Source organism: Numida meleagris, chromosome 3 (genome assembly GCF_002078875.1).
Source record: "Numida meleagris isolate 19003 breed g44 Domestic line chromosome 3, NumMel1.0, whole genome shotgun sequence".
Lineage (NCBI taxonomy): Eukaryota > Metazoa > Chordata > Aves > Galliformes > Numididae > Numida > Numida meleagris.
The window spans coordinates 29,031,665-29,057,545 of NC_034411.1; the positions used below are offsets into that span (position 1 = coordinate 29,031,665).

Genomic DNA, 25,881 nt, shown 5'->3' on the forward strand with positions numbered 1-25,881 from the left:
ACCAGTTTTAGTTATTCTGAGTAATGTGAAAATATGATTATTGCAAATAACATGATTATTGCAAATAATGTGAGAAACAGATCTGTTCTTTATTTGACAGGAAGTCTGAAATATAGCAAAGGGAGAAGTTCAGATATTAACAGTGGATTTTCTGAATTTCCTTGTGGGTGAAAAGGGTCCAAAAGCCATTGTTCCAAATTGTGATATCTATGGATGAAGGACTGAATTTTATCTGTAATTTCATATAGATTTTTTTAGAAGAAGCCTTCATTGTTTAATTCTTCCTCTGCACTTTCTTTATACTGATTAATTGGAATGATTAAGAGGATTCCCTCCGCTTAGTAGAGTTGTTCTTCATTTTTTATTTTAGGGCACCAGCAGCATATATATTTGGCTTCCAATTTCAAACTATTCAAAGCCAAAAGTCACCTAGAGATATATTGAATGCAAGCTAGGTCTTATCTTATCAATCTTCCTACCAGCCCTTGATATCTTAGGTAATTTGAGTTCCATTGAGGTCTGTGACCTCTTTCCTAACAACTGGGTATCTGCGCTCTGTATCAGATGTGAAACATAGTTTTTGTCTTTGGAGACAAGGTCTATGCCATTTCAAATGCAGATATTCAGGTGAACCAAGTTTCTTCAAAATTCAAATACAGACAGTGAGCAACTAATTTTACAGGCAATTTGGCATCGAGGTGTTGCTCCCAGTTTCTATCTCCTTCCTTTGTGGGTGGTATCAGCAGACATGGGCAATAAGTCATTATTATCACTTCTTGTCTCATAAAAGCATTTGACTGCTGGGGAGGGACAAAAATCCCAAAGCCCTCTTGACAATTGCTCTGTACTTTCACCATTACCATGCATTCTCCATGGCAGTTAATGGTAGCTACAGCCAGATTCTGGTCTGAGTCATCTTCAGGTACATCATGATGCCTGCTTGGAAATGTTGCACAGTGTATTTAAAACTATGTGAGCTATGTGGAAAAGTTCATCCATGATGACACTGTTTGTTCAAACCTCTGCACAAGGATGTTTTGAAGGGATCCACAACCAGAGACATCAGTTGCTGAGCCAGCATTCTGAACACTGGGCTGTTTCTACAAGGCAAGGCACATCTGATGAGCATCTGATCAGGACACAACCTCTTCTTTTCCTCTCCTTCTGTCCTGAGGTCCATATTGTCTCGATTTAAGTATTTCTCCTGGATTTACTCATGTGTGATAGGAAGCCCAAATGAATTCTTGGCATAGATTGAGGTAGAGCCAAAGTAAGCACTGGGTGTCAAAATTCTTTCTCTTGCTGAAGCTGAAATCCATTTTAGAGCAAGCATAGAGAACACCAGCAATGAGCGGTCACACACTAGCACATCATTCTCAGTGCCAGAGGCTGTGATAGAGATGCTTGGAGATAGGAGCATAGCAGCCACCTTACTTGCACCTTGTATTTAAGTAGTCTCCATTTTTTCTTTTTTAATTTTGGTAGTAAAATGGAAAAAAATCCTTTCATTTAGTTCATACTGTAATCTTTCAGTATAAGCAACAGATTCCATCCACTATATGCAGATTCCATGTGGATACACTGATCTCTGCAGAGTATGTACTGCTTTGTGGATAGTTGTTAAGCACCAATGTTTGAGGTTTGAGAGTGATCATATCATACAATCTTTCCTTGAATTCTTTCTGTGTAAGGTTATGCTGCATGAAAAATTAGCACTCTGGTTAATATATATGCTGTATTTTATTCAGCTGCTCTCTTCTGTTCAGGCTGCTTTTAATCACAGTTGTATATAAATCTGCCTATTAACACCAACCTAAAATTATTAAACCTTTGTATCAAGAACACTTTCTAGCTTACTCAGCTTACCAAATGTGATTGCTCTGGTTAACATAGTTTAGCAGCCTGAAAAAAGCATTCGACGTGTTCATAGTATGCATAACAATAAAGTTACTAAGCCAGGCTATTAATCTGCCACATTTTTACTGAAAATGTGGCAGGAAGAGTAAGAGTCCTCTGCAGCCTGCAACTAGATCTTTCATTTACTTGTATTGTTATTTTGGTTTCCCTAAGCATTCCTGTCTGCCTTGTGCGCAATCAAGAACAGATCCCATCAATATCAGTTTCTTTTATTTCTAAGCTATATTTAATAGTATAAAACTATGCACCACAGAGGTCGTAAAGCACATTTCATGCAATCTGATTACATTCTGAGATAGTGACAGCAGTTGGCTGTAACTTGTGTGTCATAAATATCCTTTCTTTCTGACTGGAAATGTAAGTGTTTCGCAGTACACAGAATAATCTAACCACTTCTCAATTACATTAGCATTTCAAAAACACGTCAGGAAGTTAAAGCTGTAAAAAGGGACCTGGAATAAGATTTTCCTGGTAGGCTTTTGCTGATGTTATTGCTTGCATAAAAAGATTAAGGAAAACATAGTCTAGATGCTAGCTGGATGTTAAGTGTAGAGTGACTGTAACATAAGAAATGAGACATTGTGGCTAGCATGCCCCTTTGCTACTATACCACATGTTCCTGGATTCTGCTTCCTTTTATGCTTAATAGCACTGCGGTGAATGTGGACATTTTAAAATTATTTTTATGAAGAACAATATGTGTCTCAGATTTTTCATCATGATTACTTTTCATCATGACTTAAAAATAAGAAGGAGAATTTTCTTGTAGGATGAAAGTTTTCTTCATCTAATATTCAAATAAATTAATAGATAGATGGGAAGATAGAAAGATAGATAAGAATATGGGGAAAGTTTTTAGGCACAAATAAGGGAGGGAGCAGAGCAAGAGAGTGAGCACTTCTTTTTCAAGGTATCAGTGGCAAGGGCTTCTTTCTAACCTCAGTCTTTTTCATTCAATAGTACTAGTCAAAATTAATAAAGTTGACAATTTGGTTTGTAATGAAAGCAAAATGTCAAAGCCAGAACCTCTCTCTGAGGTAAGACGAATTCTTTCATGTTTAGATTTCCTTTTTTTTCCACAAAGTCTAACAAGCTTTCAGATGAAATTCAACATATTTAACTTGTGTAAATTAACTTGTTCTAATTAATAAATTCTAAGTAACTTTGGAAATACTGCCTCTCTCCGAGCATTGCAAAGCTGCCATTCAGCACAGGCATCATCCATCACTCTATAGAAAAGGTTCCAGACTACTGAAGATGTTGATAAACAGAATGTAATGCCCAAAAAATGCATGTATGCATTCCAGTTTATGCAGGTCCTTACTGTTCATGGGTAGCATCATGGAATGCATAGTACAGTACACGGGAAGAAAGTGATGCGGAGATACAATATCTCCTTGTCAATGTTAGCAGGAGTTCTATTTTTAGGACACTGTTGTCAAAAAGATGTTTTTACATCATTTCTGTGAGCACTGTTTGAAAGATCTGATACTAAGGAGAAAAAGTCAACATCTGAACAAACCACTAAGTATTAAATACCAACAAAAACCCCAAGTGGAACTATATGGATCATACAGGAAGGAAGAGTTGGGGGCATTAAAAATACTGTTTTCAGTGTAGGTTAAAATGATACATTCATTCAGAATTTAGTGACTAAAAACATTGCTCATACACAAGAATGTGCTGCTACATATTAGTTGCATTTAGGATTAGTAAACATTTCCAAGTCATCCCTGTAAATGTCTATTTTGGAGTATTTATACCACTATTAGGGTTAGTTTTTTTCCTAAGGAAAAAAGTGTACTAAATGGTATTTAATGCCCAAAGGAAAGCAGCTGTTGTTTTTTGTCTGTCCAGAAATCAGCTAATGTTATTATTGAAGCTGAGAGAGAAAGGGCAAACTCATGTGGGAGTAATAACAGTGTGAGGAAACAGGCACTCTTGGAATTAGAAAGGGTAGGTGGGTGGATTATGTGCACATGATGTTGATGATGCAGCTATACCCACAGGAATGCTGAGATGTTGCACTGCTCTGCGTTGTTTCAAGCTTTGAATTTAGTACACAAGATCGTAGGATACCAAAACCAATGACAGTGTATGAAGAAGGCATGACCTTGTATTACAAAGCAAGACTACTGAAGGGTCTTCATCTTATTTGCTTGTAAATTACTCAAAAAATTGTCCTTATATACAACAGTTCATGGAGTGCTGCACTGAAATGGTGAGGATTAGGTGAGAGTGAGGACAAGATGTAACAGTGCTCCATTGATTCTGATTCACTGTCTTATACATTGCACTGTTCTTTCTGTGAATGTGAAGTAGATATAAAACCTGTTCAGAACCCAAACAATGTAGAACCTGTAGCTATGATCACTTTTTCTTTATGTGTAAGACTGTGTATAGAAGAAAAGTTGAAGTAAGAAACAGGCTACGAGGCAACTAGGAAGAGAGAAAAAATGCTTCCTAGTAACAATAGTAAAGGTTTAGTGTATATGACAATAGAATTGTATTTTAATTTCATTTAAAATTATTGAAAATTTATTTTAAATTTAATTTAAGATGAGCAGACAAGTTGTAAGAGTCAAGAATTAAAATAATGGTATTAAAGAAAACCCCTGACGGCAAGATTTTGATTTGGAAAAGGTATGTAACCTCTGATCACAGCTGCTACTTCTGTTTAATCATTTTCGTTTTCCAGTCTACATTGTTTTCTGTCTGAAACATCTAGGTGTTCTGGTCTGACAGCACTCTGTTGGCTATCTTGTCTATCTTCAAAGTTTTATCTTCAAATGTGGGCATAAATTACTTACTTTCAGGAATAAGAATCTATTGCTTAAGAATTAGAATATCAAGGATGATTCTAGGAATACTATGCATATTTTAGGCTATGATTGTGTGGATTTAAAAAGTTGAGGGAAGTAATGAATTACTAAAAATAATTTTTTTAAACTTTTGCTGAATAAGTATATGTACCTAGGAAGGACATAATTCTTCTGTTGAAGAAAAATCCATTCTTTACAGGGAACCTAAGTTAACTGAATATGTTGTGATGGTTTGCTATACAAAAACAAACTCCTTCAAAATCAACATCAAACTTTTTTAAAGCTCTATATTATAAGTAGCATTACCTATTGATTTTATATTAATATAAATGTTCTAAGTGAGACACATTATTTCACTGGACATTGTTGCAGCCATGAATGAAGTGAAGCTCTAATAATGCATTCCGTTCTTCAGTGTAACACTTTGAAATACTTTTTTTTTTCTGGAAATTAACACTGAGACTTCAGAGCTGCTGATTAGCACAATACACTATTTCAGTTTAATTCCAGAAAGTATGAAGTGCTTACACAGTCTTGTATCAGATGTGCATACACAGTGAATTTCACTGGAAATGACTATGGCAGGTGAAAAATAGCAGAGTTGGGTTTTTAAGGAACTGACTAGCTCTGAGAAAAAATAAAGAAAAAATGAAAAGGTTACATTCCACAGGCAAATCCGGTTCAAATGAGATGCAAACAGCACATTGCTGAATGAATTCAGTATGAAGATTTAATGAACAGATAACACAGTAGTATCATTCCGTTCTATTCATTCTTTAGGTAGCGTGGTATGAATTGCTATTCTTAGCAGAGACCTTAAAAGTCTGTGTAAGCTGAAATCTTGAACTCCTCGCTGAATTAAAACTTTAGTTGAGGTCAGTTTGAGTTGTACTAGAATAAAGATTGGAAGGACAATTCAGAAAATACTTCTTTATTTAGCTTTAATGTTGTTCTCTTTTCAGTTGATAAAGGACAATGAGCATTAGATGTAGTTGTAATATAAAGAGTAAAATAAAATTGCTATATATATATATAATCTTTATAGTATTATATATATTGCAGTATATTGAATTTCACTCACAATTTCACCACTAAGGCTGCTCAGCATTCTCCTGGTGTTGAGAACAATCCACGACTGTGTACTCAGCCAGTCACTTTGAGTCTGCCCTATATTTAAGAGGTGCAGTGAGGATTACTACTGTACAGTACTATTACTATTCTTTGTGAACTACGAATACCTGAAGGAAAGAAGTTTTGTCTGTTAATTGCTCTTTAAGGCATGTCAAATTTGTCCTCCTGTTTCTTTTGCCAAAGTTTCTGAAAGATTTTCAGTTATTCTGAGACTGAGAAGAGAAAAAAGATTGTACACATGTTGTACAAGTTGGCTGAGGCAAGATAGGGAAGCACGTGAATGTAGAGAGTACCTCTCTCAAAAAAAAAAAAAAAAAAAACAGTGATAAGTAGGTAGCCATTTTTCTGTTTACAATTTTTTGTTTCCTTTGTTTCTCTTCTCTTTCTGTTTCTCATGAAGACAGTCTGTTCTCTTGCTCTTGCTCTAGAGTAGGACTATAATAATCCAATGTTAGTGGAAAGAATCAACCCATTCCCTGGTATATTTTTAATTGATTTCTTTGACCCTGATTGTGTTTATCACAAGCATCCGTCATGTTGAATAATTTTAATGAATGGTTAAATGGCACCAAACTGTGGGGTGCAAGCAACACACCAGAGGGACAGGGTGCCATCCAGAGGAACCTAGACAGGCTTGAGCAGTGGGCCCAGGTGAACCCAGGTCTTGCACCTGGGTCGAGGCAACCTCCATTAACAGTACAAGCAAGGGGATGAAAGGATTGAGCACAGCCCTGCTGAAAAAGACCTGGGGGTACTGGTGGATGGGAAGCTGGATGTGAGCCAGCAATGTGCCCTCATAGCCCAGAAAGCCAGCCAGGTCCTGGGCTGCATCAAAGGAAGCATGGACAGCAGGTCAAGGGAGGTGATCCCTTTACTCTGTGCTGGTGAGGCCTCACCTGGAGTACTGTGTCCAGACGTGGAGTCTTCAGTACAGGAGAGACATAGACCTGTAGGAGTGCATCCAGAGAGGGGCCACAGAAACGATCCATGGAATGGAACACCTCTCCTATGAGGACAGGCTGAGAGAGCTGGGGCTCTTCAGCCTGGAAAAGGCTGCGAGTTGACCTGATAGCGGCCTTCCAGTGTCTAAAGGGGAGCGACAGGAAAGAAGGGGACAGACTCTTTAGCAGTCTGTGGTGATAGAATAAGGGAAAATGGTTTCAAGCTCAAAGAGGGTAGAGTTAGGTTAGATATAAAGAAAAAATCTTTTACAGTGAGGGTGGTGAGGCACTGTAACATGTTGCCTAGTGATGTGACTGATGCCCTGTCCCTGGAGACTTTCAAGGTGAGGCTGGATCAGACCCTGGGCAACCTGATCTTGCTGTGGTGTCCCTGTTCATTGCAGGGGAGCTGGACTAGATGGCCTTCGGAGGTCCCTTCCAACTCTAAGGATTCTATGATTCTAAGTGAGGCTATTTGCAGAGAATACTGAGAAATTAGGAGCAGCTGGTCTCAAGAGTCTAAGCTTCTCTGCCAGTGCCTAAGAAGGAATGTTGATTGTGTGTTTTTCAATAAAAGAAAAGATGAAGGTGTTGAGTAGATCTGTGGTTTCACAAAGGTAAGTTTAAAAAATGATATAATTTATCTAAAAAATTAAATTACAGAGTAGGTAGCCTAAAATAGACCTATTTAGCAAATTTCCAACATACAAGTGTCTTGTCTTGTGCAATGTCCAAATACAAGGAGTTTCAGAGGACTGGAGTAAATTTCCATTTGATAAAAGATGTAGCTCATTAGATACATTAATCAGTATATAAAAATATATGTGACAGGAGGTATCATACCAACAGAGAAGGACAAAGTAGTTTAAATAATCAAATCTAATTTCCTGACATTCTGTGTAGCTGGTATTCAGGAATGATCCAATGGGTATGACATGGTCTTTCTAAAGTTTTGCTTTATTTTATGGGCAAGTATTTCACACTACAGAAGTATTGTGTACTTAACATTAAACATTATGCGGCGTTCTGTGTCAGTAGAGAATAACTTGTCTGATGAGGAAGACAAATTGCATTTTATGTTCTTTGCTTGGAGTCCATTCCTGATACAGAGAAGCTCCCTGGGGACCACGCATTAACAGGCTTGTCAATGCTTGGTATTAAAACTAAGGCTACCAGGTTTTCTCCAAGGAAATCTGATAAATGCAGTGAATCTAGCATGCTTGGGATATGTTGGATATGTGCAACGTGGGAGTTGTACAGCACATGCAATGCAACCCATCCAGCATCTCTTGTAGGTACAAACTAATTGTATGTGCCCAGCCAAATTCTACAGAGACAGCTCATTGTCAAGCTGCGTGCATGGTGGTTGTGTGTCCAGGATTTCTGGTATCTTCACAGCTGCTGCACCAGCTGGACGGCTGAGTACCTTAGAAATCTGGACAAACAGCCAAGTCAGTGATCTAGAACAAGCTGAAACAGTAGTTTACCATGAGAAGTAGTAGATTAAGAAAATACACATCAGGGGAAAAGGCAGCTCTCTGAAAAATGAGATTGTCTGTATGCAGCTTGACCACATCTCTTCCAGCATTGGGATATATATGGAAAAACACAGCATCAGTACCATTAATCTCCATGGATTTCATCTCTCCTGGGAAGCTGTCTGCATCTTGCAAATATCCTCTGCCACTTACCAGGGTCTGTCTTGGTCTCAGGACACAGCCATTGTGTCAGAAAAAGGAACACCAGCAGTATTTCTAGCATACTGAATCTCAAGTGAAGCTTTGCTGTTAACTGCTGGAGGATGTCAGTTCTGACTAACACAAGGAAGCACATTAACTCAGAAAAATCTGTGGCCATCTGTGAGAAAAAAAAAAGTAAAAGAGAAAACAAGCCATAGGGACAAACAGTCCCCCAGCTGTAATTTCCCAACTGGGATGTTATTCAAGGTGGCCCAGTGCCTAAGAAGCCCCAGCCGGTTTCTGATCTCCAGGTCATTTTCAAAGTAGTTTTGTAATAAACCAGGCATGTTTATGTGTCCACCAAAAATAGCAGTAGCTGTTAAAGCTGAAGCTTTAACGGCATGGTTGACACAGTCTTCAGATTCCTTCTCCTTAATTTCTTGGCCCAATTGTTTCGCAAGATAATGCAGAAAAAACATATTTCCTATGTGTGTTTGTTTTGGATAAATGATGATCTGATCATCATGCCATTATGACTGCATTTCAGAATCTATTTTTTAAATGTTATATTTTGGTTTTTGGAAATGTGGAATTAAAAACACAGATAGACAGCCGAGTTTCTGCAGATCTTATTTCTTAACCATCTTGTCACCATCTGCAGTTAGTTCTTTGTTAGAAATGTGATTTACTTAGCTTTACAGGATGCTTCCTATTTTTCCATTTGGTTACAACTCCTTCCATTTCAATTTATTTCCTTCTCTCCATAATGAAATTTCACTTCAGTTCCACTGAGGTTCTTTTTCTACTGATGTCTAACTCTCTTCAAGCATGATTCCTATGGCTCAGTTTAGTCAGTGACCTGTAGAGCACACTATATAAATGTTGTGATCACTCACAGTGTAATTCATTTGATCACCTTTCTCAAGGTGCTTTACAGGCAGAAGTAGTGTTATGCATTTCACCCAGGCCTGGCAGATAGCTACAAAATGGTAGCTGGTTGCTACCATCTTGTGAGAGACTCAGAGCTGTGATTAGGGTCTCCATAACCTATAATAAGTTAACTATCTTGTTTGTAATCAACAAACAACAAATATATTTTTTTAATTTTTTGTGACATTTTGTGATTAGAATCTCAAGAGAAGTCACTGCAAAGTAGCATAGGAGCAGGGCTCACATTGTGTTAGAGTAGTGAGATTCTGTTTTCTTGGTGTAATTCTTAATACCTATGTGTAAGAAATGAATAATAAAGTAATAGCTTTAGCTGAATGGCATTCACTAGGAAACATATAGTCAGATGTGCAAGCAAGGAGGAAAATCAGACAAGAATACAAATTCTATTATAGTAGCCTGTGAAGTATTACTGTGTCTTTCTGTAAATAGGAGAGAAAATCCGTCTTTATTACACTCACTGTAGGCAATGTAAACATCATGGGTTTAAGTCTTGTCTCCCTTCAGAAGTACCTAGATTGATGGCAATTGGACCAGAACTGTCTGTGCTGCTACTTCTCCAGTGGGTCATGTAAATGTCAGAAGAGACAGAAGGAACAATGTTGTTGCTATGTGTTTGTTAGTCCTTCATTAGTACAGGATTTGTCTTCCTTTCTGTGTTGAATCTGAGGCTGAGAGAGAAGAGAATCAAGAAGCCCAAGCAGCTTTCTGGCAGCCTTACTGGTTTCCTGCTTATCCCAGAAAGAAAAGGTTAGAGGATAGCATCTTCAGTAACGTAAAATTGTCCCTGCAGCAGCACACAAGAAATTTTAAAAATAAACTTATTTTGGAAGGTACAAGTCTTTTGGCTTCAGGGGGCAATGCATATGTTTGTGCCAATGCTAAATACTGTCCATTGTTTCAGCATAGCTTACATATGTTTGTTTTTACTTTCAGACAATAGGCAATGCTCCTGGGTGACAGTGCATAGGCTGAATACGTCCTCAAAACAAGAAAACATGATTTGTCAAATGACTCATTCAGAAAATACCAAAATGAATGAATTCATTTGAACAGCTCTATTATGCTCCCCTGATGTGCTATTCTTTAAACAGAGGAACCTTATTAGTGTAAGTGACTCCAGGCCTAAGACATTAATGTTTTCTTTGGATCTATGTTGGAATCTACATATGTAGGAAACATTTTCATTTTCTAATTATTACAAATGATGTTCTGTTCTTTAGAAACAGAAGTATTTTCAGGGGAAAAAATTATGCTCAGGAAGAACCTAAGTAAACACTTTTTACATAGAGTTTTCACTAGGATAACTAAAACCAAATGGACCGAGCTGATCGGATTTAATCAAGTTATGAACTGCCGTGACTATAAACTTGGAAAAGTACCTCTCAGTAACAGATTTCCTTCTTGTTGTCTGTCTACAGACTAAAAACTCTTAGCGTTGCTAGAATGATGCACTGTGTTTTGCTACTTTATTAGGCTGTTCTGATGAAGTCGGTTGAATTTGCTGTTTAAGAGAAGTCAGATAATACTTCTCACTATATTATTGTTTTAAAAATATTCCTATATTATTTTACACAGGGTTGCTTTTGATCATGTCTTTATTTAGTACTGGATGGCCTGATACTTTAGGAGGATCTTGAGGAATCAAGATCTCAAAGCCTGGAGATAGTAAACCTATTAGCTTATTCAGAGATGCACTGTTGAAGACTTATGCCCCTTCATGAGCACTGAGAGCAAAAACAGTGTTTCATGGGATCTTGTGATTCATTTACACGTCTGGTCAGCATTGATGCAGCCTTGCACTGTACATGCACATACATATGCATACTGAAATACTATAGTTATTTTTTCCCCAGTCAACCTACTTCTTAATCGTATAGAACTAGCAATGTCACCACAGCTTGTTGTGGATGTTGCAGGAGTGCAATCAAAAGTGCATAGTTGTAATATGACGTTCTCGTGCACTTTTGTTAAGTCTTGAGGAAAGACTTCAGAGCTGTTGATCTCATTGTGCAAGTTATATACAGTCAAGTTGCAACTTAAATTGCTGAGCAATTCAAAAGAAGACTTGGGCTCATTCTAAACACTGAAATAAATATACTGTATCTTTACAGGAAACTATTTCAGGTTTTACTGGGATGTTAGTATGCATCTAAAACAAACACAGTAGCTGCTTATGGGCTTGGTATAATTATCACAAGTTACAAGCAAGAAAAAAAGAAGTCATGCACCCATTCTCATTCTCTCGTCCCCATCACCTTAAAAACCTGATTTCCTCAGAACATGGAAGCATACCTGAGCAGCTCCAGAGCTGTATTTTTTTTTATACATTTAATTTTAAATTTGCTGTCATATCTGCTGTGATCCTATGTTAATTTTACCTGATGTGCAGTTGACAGAAAACCTGCTGTGGGTAAAATATATTTTCTTTAAGTGTGCTTGTTCACACTCTAGGTTCTATTATTTATTTTTAAATTTCTTAAATGTGACCATTTGGAGAGGGGGGAAGAGCTGTATGCAGAGTTGTACCTCTGACTTTATATTCCTCATTCTTTATTTTCACTTTATTTTATCAGTAATAATCAAAAGATGAACTGTATATATAGTCATATAAGTGAACATCCAGAGCTCTAGATGCACAGATTATATTTTCTTGTCCATACGACATTGCTTTTCAGCCATGCTTCCTTGGGCCAGCTTAATATTGAATTAATGGACAAATAAATAAGCAACAGAGGAAGAGTTTCCAGATGTGCATCATTTCTGACTCCTTTCCAGCAGAGGGAAGGAAAATAGATATGCAGAATATTTATTAACTTCGAACATCATCTAAAAACAGTCTTTGGCATCCAAGGTATAGCTTAAAGGAAATTTAGGTAAGTAGATTCAGGAGAGCTAGAAAATTAAAGTCTTTTTAGTCCACTTTAATTCCTGAAATGCAACAAACTGCCCTTGCTAGTGCATATAGAAGTACTACTTTCTTGACTGAGCTGAATGTTCAGCAGCCTATCTTCTACCCATTGACAATCCAGAAATTATTTCCTTCTACTGAAGTGCCCTGGAGAGTACTTCTTGATAAACATCCATGCTTAGCTTAAAATGCTTGGCAGCACTGAGTTTGACTTAAAAAAAAAAAAAAAAAGATGGGTAGTGACAGCCAACTTTGGGATGATAGTATAAAGTTCTGAGTATTTGTTTCTAAATTCAGAAAGCATCCAAGTTCTGTATTCCAGTTTCAAGATGTTGAAATGCATTCTGGAGCATTTTGTGGTTTTTGTTGGTTAGCCTAGATATCCTAGTATCGTGTATGTGATTTGTTATGAATTTATGTGCACTAGCCACTTCCCATGTTACTTCTTATAAAGAAGAATTCTGTGCCTTTAGGTAAATGGGCACTGTGGTACATTATAGCAGTCCCCCAATATAGGTGAATGGGACTTGGATAACACCTCAGCAGTTCAGACCTAAAGAGCCTAAGGCAGTCTGCACTTAAAGGAAGAGAAAGGACAAAAATGATATGATCAGGAAAAAAAAAAACCACAGTTTCTCAACAGTTTTACTGTATAACGCTATCAAGGAATTTCTTTGTGTACCAATGAGCAGGTAAAAAAGGCTGCCAGCAAAAAAAATCTGTCCAGTAAGGGGCATTATGGAAATCCAGACCAAATAACGAACAGTTACAGAAATGTTGATCAGTAAGAAAGTGGTAAACGCTCATCCTAGTTAAGAAAAATAAATATGACATAATCTAGCCAAAACTAACAAAAAAACCCACAAGAAATGGAGAGAGCAGGGAGTTTATACAGAGGATGGAATTGAATACATAGAAATGGGGAAAGAATTTAGAGGACTGTTGAGTTTCCTAAGCTACAATCAGTGAGTTCAAATGCAATGTTATCCTACAATATGTGACAGAGGATGTTTCATAAGCTTTCTGTTTGTAAATTTAATCATGCTTGAAGGAATTTGAAGTGTTGATACAAAGTGTTATATTCTCTGCTGAGTACTGCAAGGAAAAGATTATATCCCATATCCTACACCATACTCAAACATATGCATTTGAATCTGTGATACATAAACCTGAAAGAATTACAGTGTATTAAGTGTACATTTCCAAGGGTAAATGTTCATATGCTGGGTGTAGACTGTGGTTTGAAACCACGGATTTGATGTGGAAGTCAGGATTGAGCTTCCAAATCTCGGCCTGTTACCTTTCCAGGGTTCTCTGACTCTAATGAGTTCTACAAGATATCATCAGCCACCTTGCTCTCAGAAGTCCACCCAATCTCTTGCTGGCATTGACTGTTTCCTCCTAGCACAGCCTGCAAAAGACCATTTGATAGTATTTCACACATTCCAAATAACTTGAAAATTAACTTTAGACTTTAAATTGCCTATAAATATATTCTTGTTCTGAGATGCCAGACTATGCTGGAATAGCCAGGACACAGGTAGATACTTGCTTCTACCTGCTCTTCTGTGGGGGCAGAAACCTCTGACAGCAAACGTGGAGAGAAGGGGAAGGGAGATAGGGAAGGAGAAAGGGGAGTCATTTAAATCTTAGATTGCCACAGATGTTTCTTCAGTGAACAAAAGACAGAAATCTGCTACAGCAGGTTATACTTATTTTACTCATGTATTATCATTAATATACTTCTACTGTTGATGAGGTCTGTGTTTTGTACCTTGAAAGATATCTTGGCTATAATCAGGAGACTCTGAGTGTTGCAGTCTTGGTTTTCCTTTTTTGATGCCTCAGAGAACTTTCTGAAGGCTAGGACTTGTCAGTTTACAGGGGGATTTGGACAACCATGTATCCCAAAATAGATCACTTTCGTAAGAAATAGTGTTGAGTCAGATTGTTTTGCCTACCCAAGTTGTCCTTATAGAGTTGTTTGACCCATTTTTTTCATCACATCAGGACCAAGGTTATAAAGTCAGAATTTGCCTTGTTTCTCTGGGTCAGAGGAGGGCTGAGCAGTTTGTTTGATCTTAGTGTTGTGGGATGCTGAGGTACAACAGATTTTTTTCTGTTCTTTACTTTCATGACAGATACTTATTATCATAGGTTGTGTTGTCACAAAATTTCAGCACCAGATTTTCAAGAGTATCTAATATTAAGATTTCCCATAAGTATCTCCATTTGAAGTTTCCATGTTTGAGAAACTACTCCATTCAAGTGTCTCCATTTTAGTTCAGTGGCTCCTAGTTCAATGCCTTATTAGAAACAAGATATTTTAGAAATCCTTTGTAAACTTAAAACTCCAGCCTCAAGCTCAGTTGAAAGTATTTCCCTACAAGACTTAAGGAAGTTATTTTATGGAAGTTATGAGTACTCTGCCTCTTTCCCTCTAAAACGTACCTTACTAATGCTAAATATAGAGCTTCAACATGTTTATTCAGCAAGACTCCTTCTCTTCCTCAAATGGATGCACACAGCTTTATAAATCAAATGCAGTCAATCCAGAGTGTGTAGTGGGTTTTCATAGCTGGCTAACAGCTGAGTCCAACTGCATAGGGGCATTGCATTACAGACAGTGAATCTGCCTACTTCCACAGGCCAAGAGACAGTGCTGCACTTGTTTATATCTTTTGGCTTATTTTTTCCTGATGATGTCTAAACCACTTAGAGATTTGTGGGTCTGTGCAAGCTATCCAGGTGTCATGTGAAAAGGGCAGATAAGTTTTGTGGAAAATTAAACCCCATTGCATTCGAGCTTGTCCTCAGGTATTAGAGGATCTGGGGCTGAGCTTGTATTCTGAGTGATGCCCAATTCAGTACTATAAATCTGGTCAAGTTCAATGCATGAAGTATCACAATTACAGACTCACAAATAGCATGCTGCCCAATTCATCTAGTCACATTCGAATGGGCTCTCACAGCCACGCTTAAGGAATTTGGCCACACCCAATGAGGACTCACAAGGCTAGATTAATTAATTGTGCAGTTTCTTGAAGCAACAGATTACAGACTGTTTTGGATTGCTCGTGATAAATACACTATCTGCAAAGCAAGTGAAGTTAACCAAGAACATGAATAATACGGCCAACCACAAACATCAAATAATGGAATAACTATAGAGATTTCTAAGTTTCTTGGCATAACTGAGTGTGCAAGTCTTACCCAATAGGTGTCCCTGTTGGTGGGGGGAAGAAATGCTTTGTCTGTTGACCTGCCTGGTCACAGAAGGTAGCAATGTCCTCCCGGTTTGTCCGTGATGGTATCTTCCCCAAAATTTCTTCTCTCTCATACTATTCTCTTACTTTCAGGTAGAGCTTGAGTGACTCTAGTCAAACATATCTTTGTTTTGCAAAGTTTACTCCCAGACCGCATTTTTGACTGAAAGGTGGAAAACTGCTGGCTCAGGAAAACGAGATAGTTTATTGGTTCCAGTAGTATCATCAAGGCCCCAACCCAGCAGGATGATGACGACGTTTGGCCATGGGACTTCTATCCTGCTCCACATTCCATTATGTTTTTTTTCTTACAGTCAGTATAGCAGGCTCCCCTGGTGTTTGCTAACAGCTAAGATCACAGCTCACATTACTTAGGGAACTATCATGGAATGGATTATCCACGATATTCCATTCTGGAGATCTATCCACCTCTCAAGAGGTGGACATTTCAACAGGTCACCTCTGGTAAATATTCCACATAATGCACCCTGAGACTACAGTCACTCAAACTTCACAATATTTAGAAGGAATTGGGGAGATCACATGACATCTGTTAGGATTAGAGCTCAAGGGGCTCTCAGGCTGTTTCCTATTTATTGGGTAAGATGATTGACTCAGCTACAGTATTTAGCAGAATCATCTTATCAGTCCTGAGCAAGACCTTACGATTAAAAGCCAGGCCAAAGGAGGAAGTTGGACAGGAGGGAGCATTCCATTGCACCAGGATAACCGCTAGACAGAGAAATGCTTTATTTATCAGTCTAATTACACTAGAGGAACATGCAGAAAATCTCAAAACATTCCTCTGTCAGCATGATTTTGTCATGGGTGAAAGTTGCGTTAGCGTTTCAGCTAGCAAGTCAACTGTAGCTCAGTTCTGCACTATGCCTTGAAAACATAACCTCAGTTGGATTAAACAGTTGTGATTTTTGGAGACTCTAAACATAGATCTAATGCTTAGAACGTATAGCATTATTAAGAACTCAGTATGCCCTGAAGGGTGAGTTCCAGGAATGGGAGGTACCCCAGATACTTAAGAGGATGTTCTGTAAGATATTTTAAGTTAAAACAAAAAGGATTCAATGAAGAATAAAGAAAGAGATGCAGTCTCCACTCTAAGGTGTGAAGATTTCAGAATCTTCAGTATGGAATGACTTTGGCTAAACATAGATTGGAAAATGTGGTAAAATAATAGCAAAATATTAAGAAATAACAGTAGATGTGAGATTATTGACTAAGACTTAAGCCTGTCAAATATAAAGTCAGAAAATACCCTGCAACAAGATAAAAGTTAATCCACAATAACAACTGCAAGTGTTCTCAAAGAGTGGAAGTTCAGGTTGTATATGTACTCTTAGATTGTCCAGTATTTTTATTCTTTAAGTTAGCAGCCTTTAAAGCCTTAGAATAGTATTATATGGAACGTCTAATTAAATGTATGAGAAGTGTTAAAGCCTGCAATATGGACTCAAGTGAAGCCAAAAAACGTACGATTTTAAATCAATATTTTTTTAAATTGCAACATATTCATTTTTGTATTGGCTTGAAATGTATAGAGTAATGTCAAAGCATTCACTGTCTGAAATGAATTGGAAGATAATTTTAGGTCCTGGAAATAGTCTGGGGTAACGCAAAGACAAAAAGTTACAGGAGAGATACACTATTCAAGTTACCGATTCTGATATTTAGTTAGTATAATTAGATACTTTTCTCTACTTTATATCATTCCTAATTAAACTTCTCTATTCCACTTTGTCTCCTCCATTTTACCTTCTTGCTTTTGTCTCTTGTCACAAAGCTGAAGTTCTGTGTTACCGGTTCATCTCTTTTCCATACCTCAGACTGGTACACGTGTCCAGAAATACAGTCCAAAACTAATAGATTTATCACAGCCTAAATGACAGCTGGCTGCACGCTGAGTAAATTCTTAAATTCACGAAAACTACATTTTTGCCAAAACATGCAAAGTTGCAGCATTGAACATTTTATTGGGATTGTTATCTCCAAATGAAGAATGACTCCACTGGAAAAAAAAGTTATTCAGTATTAACTTCAGCCCTCCTTTCAGCTTCTTGTTTGGTGAAACTTCAGTAAACATAATTAGCCATTTGTTGAGAGGTGTTTGCCAAGTATTAAATTCAATTTTTGCAGAAGATATTTAAGCACTACGTTGTCCACAAATTTACACTGTTGGAATCAAAAGATATCTTTTAAATGAGAATGTTATTCTTCATATTTATTTGAGTAAATATTTTTATTTATGAAGGTTGTAGAACTGGCAGTACTAAAAACCAAAATCTTTCATTTGTGTATATGGGAAGATCTGTGCAGGCAAAAGGATTTGAATCATCCTCTAATTCTGTCACTTATGAACTTCAAACTTTGCATTGGGATGATGGTGTTCTCAGAGAAAGAAAAGTAGAGCAGATCAGGAACATTCATTCTTCCCCACAAATATTTGTAGTGAAAACAGAGCAAGATTACTCTAATCAAAAACATAGACAGAGAACATTAACTTTTTGTCAAAAATAAGAGTTTCTATGCGAAAACTAGAGGGCCTTTTTTTTTCCAAGGGAAATCTAAATAAACAGTAAGATTTCAAATTAGATTAAAATAAACTGAAAGATTAAATTGTACCTGTCTAAGTAGTGGTATGGAATTATAGTTAGGTGTCTTGTGATACCTTCACATCTTCTGAATAGGATTTCTGTTTGGGCTTCTTTTCCCAAAATAGAATAATTATTTCTCCTCAGGAACTTTTCTGTGAAATGAGTTCAGTTGGTGCTGCCCTGAATAAGAAGTTTGGATTATTTGAATCAGATAAATGTTGCCTTTCTATTCCTATGGAACAAAAAGTAAACTGTTTTGCTATAAGAATGGTAAGACTACACTTTTACATTCCTAGCCAAAGAACTTCTCTTTGGTTCCCCTCTGATTATAGGTTGTCTGGCTCCAGCTTCTCATTCGTTCATGAAGCCATCAGATATAAGGATAAGGTGTCCTACAGTGTTATGGTCCATGTCATGGAAGGCTAGAAGAAAAGGAGGGAGGAGTCTTTGGGGCATTATATGCTTCTGGCTGGCTGTAATAGCTTGCAATAAAATTAGGGCTCCTGCAGCCTCTGAGCTATCTGTCCCAGCTGTACTGGTAAATTATAGCTAATTAAAACTGAAGCTTCTTGGCTATTATCATTAAAAAATAGCTCTTATATTCTTCTATTTCCACATACTTGTATTGACGGCATTGAAATCACGTGTTGACATGATAAGAGAACTTCACATGTAATTCACTTTCATCTGGCTTTTAATAAGTAGCATATTTTAACTACTTGTAACATCTTTTTTTTAATAACTCATGTTTTATAACTCCTATTTTTTTAATGACATTGATAATGTATTTTACAGCTCACCACACATGAGAAAGGGATGTTCTAAGCCTTTACATAAAGGTACTTGTGTCATAGGTGAATATATGGCTTTTTGAGGAACCTAAGCTAAGATCAATCCACTGAGATGAATCACAAGGTTGTTACAAATTGTTTCATAACTGTCTTGTGGTTCAATATAGAGTAACATCTCTGTGGATATTAATATCTAAGATTACACTTTTCACTGAGTACTGACTTTAACTGAGTTGCTTTATAAATCTTTCAAAGCACAAACTCCATAAGTTTGGATCTTTCAAATAGGTTTTTTCTGGAAAAATGTGATCCAGTTTCATGTATTTTTTTTAATTTATTTGTAATATTTTGTTTGTTTGTAATAGCTTTAAATAGGGAATAATATACTGGTTTGCATGGAAATAATTGAAAAGTATATAGCTTAATGTGCAGCAAAGTGGAAATTTGCAGTATCTTTTTTATAGACAAAGAGTAGGTAGGGTTTTGGGGGGGTTGTTTTTCTATTTTGTGTGTAGTATTTTTTCATAAGACATCCAAAATAACATAACTTAGTGGTTACATTGTTATGTATTGAATACAGTACCTATTCCACAATGTTGCTAAATACCAAATAAATATTCTCTTATTTCTCTAAGACATTAATTAGTCATCGTTCTTTAGTACTTACTCAACAGTCTGATCCTTATGACCTGTGAATTTAAATGTTTTTTTTTTCCGTTTTCCATTTAAGCACTTTACAGCTTGTAATGACATAATTTGTTTTGAAAATACTTTTACTTCAGAATACATGCTAATATGATATAAATAGTAATCAATCAGGAGAAAAAATGTGAATCCTGCAAGGATTTTTTTTTTTCAATCCCTAGCATCCAGATGTACAGATCAGTAGAGACAATGAACAAGTCTCTGCTAAGAAGTTGTTTTTGTTTGAAAATTTGAGAAATATAAGCCATCCTCCCTCAGAACACAAATACTGCTGAAATTGCACATTTGGGGTTACGTTTTTCCTTTATCAGTTCCATTAATATTAGTGAATAATGGCTTCCCATGTGGTAATTTAATTATGATTTGAAATAACTGGTGAACTGGACCAGTGTCATAGATCAAGGAGGAAATTAATTAAAGAAGGGTAAAGGTGAATTGTATGGGGCATGAGATCCTAACTAGGAATAATGAGATAATTAAATTAAGTCAACTTCTGATTGAACACTAGTGACATCTACACAGTGAGTGCTGTTGAGTAGTGGAACTTGCAGAAGCTCTAGCACATGGGTTATTTAAAACTGAGTTGGACAAACATGAAAAAAAAAAAAGACTGTAGAGAACCAATTTTTCACTGGCAGCGAGGTGGACTGGATGATCTAATATCTCATTTCCACTCTTAGCGTCTACAAGTCTGTTTGAAAAAATACTTGGAATTCTGTATGTTTTCTAGCCTCACTTGGACTTCTTTTGTATCTAGCAGCAGGAGCTCATTATCCTGTGAATGTGCTTGACAGCAAATAGCTTCATTTTCAGTCTTTCTTATTGTACGAAGATAAATTTTAGGATATGTAGGGCCAAATTTTGAATACCTGCTTACTTGCAACAGCAAAGAGAGCTCAGAAAATCACTTGTCCTGTGAATCACAAGATCCTTAAACTGGCCAACTGGACGTGAGATTTTTGATGGTGGGAAATAAGCAATGACTTCATTATTTTTTTTTTGCATTTTAAAACTGACTGTATGCATTTTTTTTCTTTTGCAGACCATTTGAAAGGAGAGATAACCCAGAGATGTATTCAAAGAGCTGCTCTAGGTAAGATAGAAACACTCAGAAGCAACAAATTATCTCCCAGGACTTAATCTGTTTGTTGAGCATGTTGTATTTTTTCAGCAGTTCATGTCCTGATAGTTCTACATTCCATAACATAAAGAACACAGAATTTTTGAATTTTGCCAGAGATTTGGCTCAAAAAGGCATTTGATTTTATTTATGGTGAGGAAAATTATGCAAAAGTTTACACATTTTGTGTTGGATTTGCTATCACTTTCTTGTTTTTGTTTTTGTTTTGCTTTAATTGCAAAAACAATCTTTTTAGGCTGACCAACAGAAGACCAGAGAGATCTAAGTTCTTAGAATCATAGAATGGCTTGGTTTGGAAGGAACATCAAGGATCATCAATTTCCAACCCTCCTGCCACAGGCAGGAGCTTAGCATTTTCATTTTTTTGTGCTAATGACTCTTTGTTTCCCACTGACAGGTATTGGTTTGTCATAAAGCTGAGCTTCTAGTTAGCCATGTTGCCACAATCAGTCTAACATCCTTTTAAATTTTCTTCATTCCACTTGGGACTGAAAGAGTATACTGGTCATTTCTTTCACATCCAGTTATAGAAGTTGAAAAATTATTCCATGTAGCTTCTGTTGACACAGCTGTGAAGCTAAAAATGTCTACGTAAGTTGTTCGCATAAGTGTAAAGTTATCCAAATTTGGTTTAAGATGCTTTAGGTGGACTCCATGGATTTGTACTGAAAACAGCCTAGTAGAGAATTCCACTTTTGTGACAGTAAACTGTAGCAAAAATGTGACAAAAGTCTGCTAGGGGCAATAACAAGTTAAGCCCACCTCACCTAGATCTTGGGCTCATTGCTTAAGCTTGTCTATGTCTCTCTGGATGGTGTCCTGTCCTCAAGGCATCTTGTATGTCTTGTATACTAATTTCTTAATATAGAGACATTTGTGTTGTAAATGCTATTCTCATTAACTATCTAATCCGGTTTTCATAAAGTAGGTAAGCATAATTTTTTTCATGTCCTTAGGAAATGACAGAGTGACCTTACCAGCTATACATTCACATTGTAAATACTCTCTTAGTGTATTCCACAAAGGAGCAGGCAACCCATGTGCTTTTTGCTTTTGATTGAGCATTGCTCTCTACTTACTATCATGAAGTCTGGACTGCACAAAGTATTTTCCATACCTTTATTTCCCCTTAATTAATCATTCTTCTAAATATTCTGGAAATTGTGACAATATTTATTGTATGAGATGGGGAAATATTGTCTGCCTTTTGGATGAATGTTCCTCCAAGGAGTAACAGGTGTCAAGTCTCCTACAGGCTTTCTTGATGACTAGAAAGTGATCGAGATATTCTTAAATTAAAGCTGCCTGGTAAAAAGGATAATTGAGAGTCTGTTGAAATTCCAACATGAAATAAAACACCCCATTGTTTCAATCAGGAGCCAAGTAAACATCTTCCAGCAGGCTTTTTTTTTTTTTCTTAACTTAAGTCATCTTATGGTTAAAACTCTGTAAGAAGCTATTCTACTTTGATTTTGAAGAGTGTAGATCTGCTTCCCCTATGGCCATGTTTAAGATGTGAATTTCTCATTCACTGAAGGATAACTACACTACTTAACCCATTGTTCTTAGCTCTCTCTTCTAAAACATCAGATGCTGGAAGTTAACGAAGAACACAAATGTGTAGGAGGTTTCGTTGGAGGCAAGGACGTGCTCCATGTTTTTTATTACAAAACCAGAAACATTGAATACGTTATGTAAAATAACAAGGATTTACTCTCAGCATTGCTTTAATCTTTCTTAATGATTAGAATAGCTTATTATGCAAACAACTTATTTTATTCAGTAAGGTCTGTCAGAGTAACATTCAGTCTGAAGGGGCAAGAAATGGTATGACTGAGTTGAAAACTATGATACTTTTTTTTCCTCGCTGCTTTCCTATTCTTTCTTTGCTCTTTATTTCCTTTTCCACCTTCTCATTGATCTCCTCTTTCACTTTTCCTAATTCTTCCTGCCTTCATATTTATCTCCCAGTTTCTCTTTTCCTTCAATGTTTTCCCTCCAGAATATCAGTTATTTTGAATTTCCCCTCTTTAAGGGCTTGTATGTTTCTTCCCTCTAACTTTTCACTTCCTTTTGCATGTTTAACTGCATTTTTTTGGGGCAGTATTTGAAATGAAATAATTTGCACAGAACCGAAGTACTGACAGACCAAAAACACTGGGTCACCATACTTTCTGGGTTAGAAAAGATGTAAGAAAATGTCAGAAAGAAAAACTTCCCCTGGCTTTGCAATGTTTTAGAATGTAAATGCATATTTTATAGGAAGTCATTATCTTGAGAAGCTTTGAATTAGCATTTCAGTAAAACGCTATTCTGGTTTTACATTGGTTGAACGTGATTTCAAATAGACAGTTAGGCTCATGTAGCATTATTCACCAGCAGTGGGGGAAGAGTAAATCCTAAACTGGACCCATCTGATGACCCAAGAAAACCTATGGCATACAGTACCAGGAAGATATTCCTATGGGAATGCAGTCATCCTGGTAGAGCCCAACACAGTTTTTGTCTATTCAACTGCATCTCACGTAGAGGCCTCTGCTCAACTTCCTCATGAAGTTTCCTTATGAAAATGCCTAACTTCCTCAACACTGGAAGTTAGGCATTTTCATAACATACACCAGACTGATATGCCTGTATCAGCAGAAATGTTTAGCAAATCTGCAAGTCCCACAGCTGTTCAGTCAGCCTCATGCAGATCCTGCAAACTTCATTCACAGAAATTTCAGGAATCTGAAACACTTGCTAAATCAAGGTGAAGTGATGCAGCATCTTTAGCACCACATGCCTTTCTTTTTCTGTGCAATGTCATTGTTCTGTGTACAGCTGTCCAGAAGAATTAAATCTAACATGAGTAAAAATGGCAACTGTGGATCTGCAAAAGGAAACTGCATCCTTTGTAAGAATGTCAGCATCAAGGCCCAGTTTTACCAACATTTTACTTAGCAAACAGTTTTATCAAGTTTTGTGACTCGACATTTAGAAGTAAGATTTTGTATTTCTTCTGATGTTCAAAAATAAGTTCCCGAGTTCTTTTCAGTCAAAACTTCCACTGAAAAAAAAAAAAAACATATTCCTCATGAAAAATGAAGTGACTAGATGTGTCAAAAATAACAGGTATGTTTCAGTCTCAGAAAAATGTATGCCAGCATTTGATTTGTTATAGAGTTTCAAATGCCTGAGAGCAAGGATTTGGGGATCTGTTGTTTTTACATAGAGATTGTAACACACATTTGTTTCAAGCAAAAATAGGGAGCTTTCTCTTGATCTTTGATCCCTCAATAGCCTTTCCATATCATCTTTTCCTACACTTTCAAAGCTACATATCTGTTCTTAGGATATTAGCATTAGTTTGTGCTGCTGTTCCTGCACTGTTATATGCATCTCTTGGTGTGCTTCATTTTGCTTCCTCACCTTTCTCTGGCTAGAATTCAAAGAAGAGCATTATCAGAAGGATAGGTGTCATGGTTTTGTGAATTTCGGTTGTTGGTACTCCACATCATAACATCATGTAGTGAATGTACCTGGTCCTCAGAAGAGAAGGACTACTACATTCCCCACGGTACTTTGCTCCTCTGTTACCATTTTCCAGCCAGAGGGAAAATATAAAAGCTCACAGTATAAAAACTTGCAGATCACGAGACCTCATCCTTTTTTCCGCCGTCTCTCGTCTTGGCAGCACCTCGCTCTCCAGCCATCTTATCGTCGGTAGTAGAGTAAGGCCTACCTTGATTTTGGGACATTCTCTCTCTCTGTATTGGATTTATCAGCTTAAATTGTAATTATATTGTATTACAGTGTGTTGTTTTGCATTCCGATATTTTATTTAGTAAATTAGTTTGTTTCTCCTCAGATTGTTGCCGCTGTTCTTTGCTCTCAGGGCCATCTCCCTACCCTTTTTCCCTTTTCCCTTTTCCCGGGGCGTGGACCCGTGGATCCCCCGTCCCCTTTGTCACGGAACCGGGCCGAACGCCCGTAAACCGTTGACAATAGGTAGTATCAGGAACTGCTGCTCCCACTTTTCCAAATGAGATACAGTCCATGCCACTAGAAAGGCTGTGTCATCATGGTTTGTCTGTTAAGTATACAAGGGATGCTTAGGAATTGTACAAAAGGTCTCTCTGCAATCATAACACAGCATCCTGCAGACAGAGGAGATATTAACTAAGCTAAAAAATAACAACTGTCTTGAATTAATCTTCTGTAATCTCTGTGAATGGAAAGCACAGAGAAATTCCAAACTGCTGCTGTGTGTCAGAGTTAATCTCTTATTTAAATAAATGCATATTTATATAAAATAAGCTCAATTTCTTTCACTGCTTTACATCTTGCAACTGAGAAGCCATTAAGTTTTCTTCATGTGAAGAAGTAGAGTCTTGATCTGTACTAATGTCATGAAATGAGGAGACATTCGTGTTTTCAGTCACAAAATGCAGGAGCTGAGAAAAGTGGCAGTCTGTGTTTTCCCCCACAAGTCTGACACAATCCATGGAGAATAATAGATGGCCTGCTTTAAAGCCATCATTCCTGGCACTCAAAAATGATAATGTGTACAGGCTAAAAAATGACACTTGAGTAAAAAATCAGATTGTCAGAATTCCAGAATTTTAAAGGTTTTCTTTTGTGATGAGAGATTAAAAAAAAAAAAAAAAAGAACATTTCCCCATGTTTTCTTAAACCATGCTTAAACCATTGCTTCCTTAAACCATGTGGATGAGTTCATGCATTTTCAGTCCATAAAATCTGCTAATTGTAGGAGGGGAAAAAAGCAACATAGTCAGTTTGCAACAGCCTCAGAATAAGGGATAAATTTCTCTTAGAAATTCACGATCTTTATATGCATAATATGTCAGTGTGCTGTGTTTATCATGTATTTCTACTTGAAATCTCAAGCAACAGCAGTGCTTTTGTAAAAGTTCACTGCTTCTGTGCATGCAGGGCACTGATTTTATTCCTAGTATGACCTCTAGTGGTACCAAGGCTATTCTTTTTAGCGATGGGTTTTGTTCTTCTCTTTCTACAC

At 37.0% G+C, this 25,881-nt stretch overlaps 1 protein-coding gene across 3 annotated transcripts in view; it reads left to right on the forward strand.

Moving 5' to 3' along the window:
* The window catches only part of KIF6 (kinesin family member 6), a 147,645-nt gene that overhangs the window by 97,658 nt on the left and 24,106 nt on the right, over positions 1-25,881 (forward strand). For all 3 annotated transcript variants that reach the window (XM_021392999.1, XM_021393000.1, XM_021392998.1), the window contains exon 16: positions 20,763-20,813. In XM_021392999.1, coding sequence (XP_021248674.1) covers positions 20,763-20,813 — 51 coding nt within the window. The remainder of the gene's footprint in view (positions 1-20,762; positions 20,814-25,881) is intronic.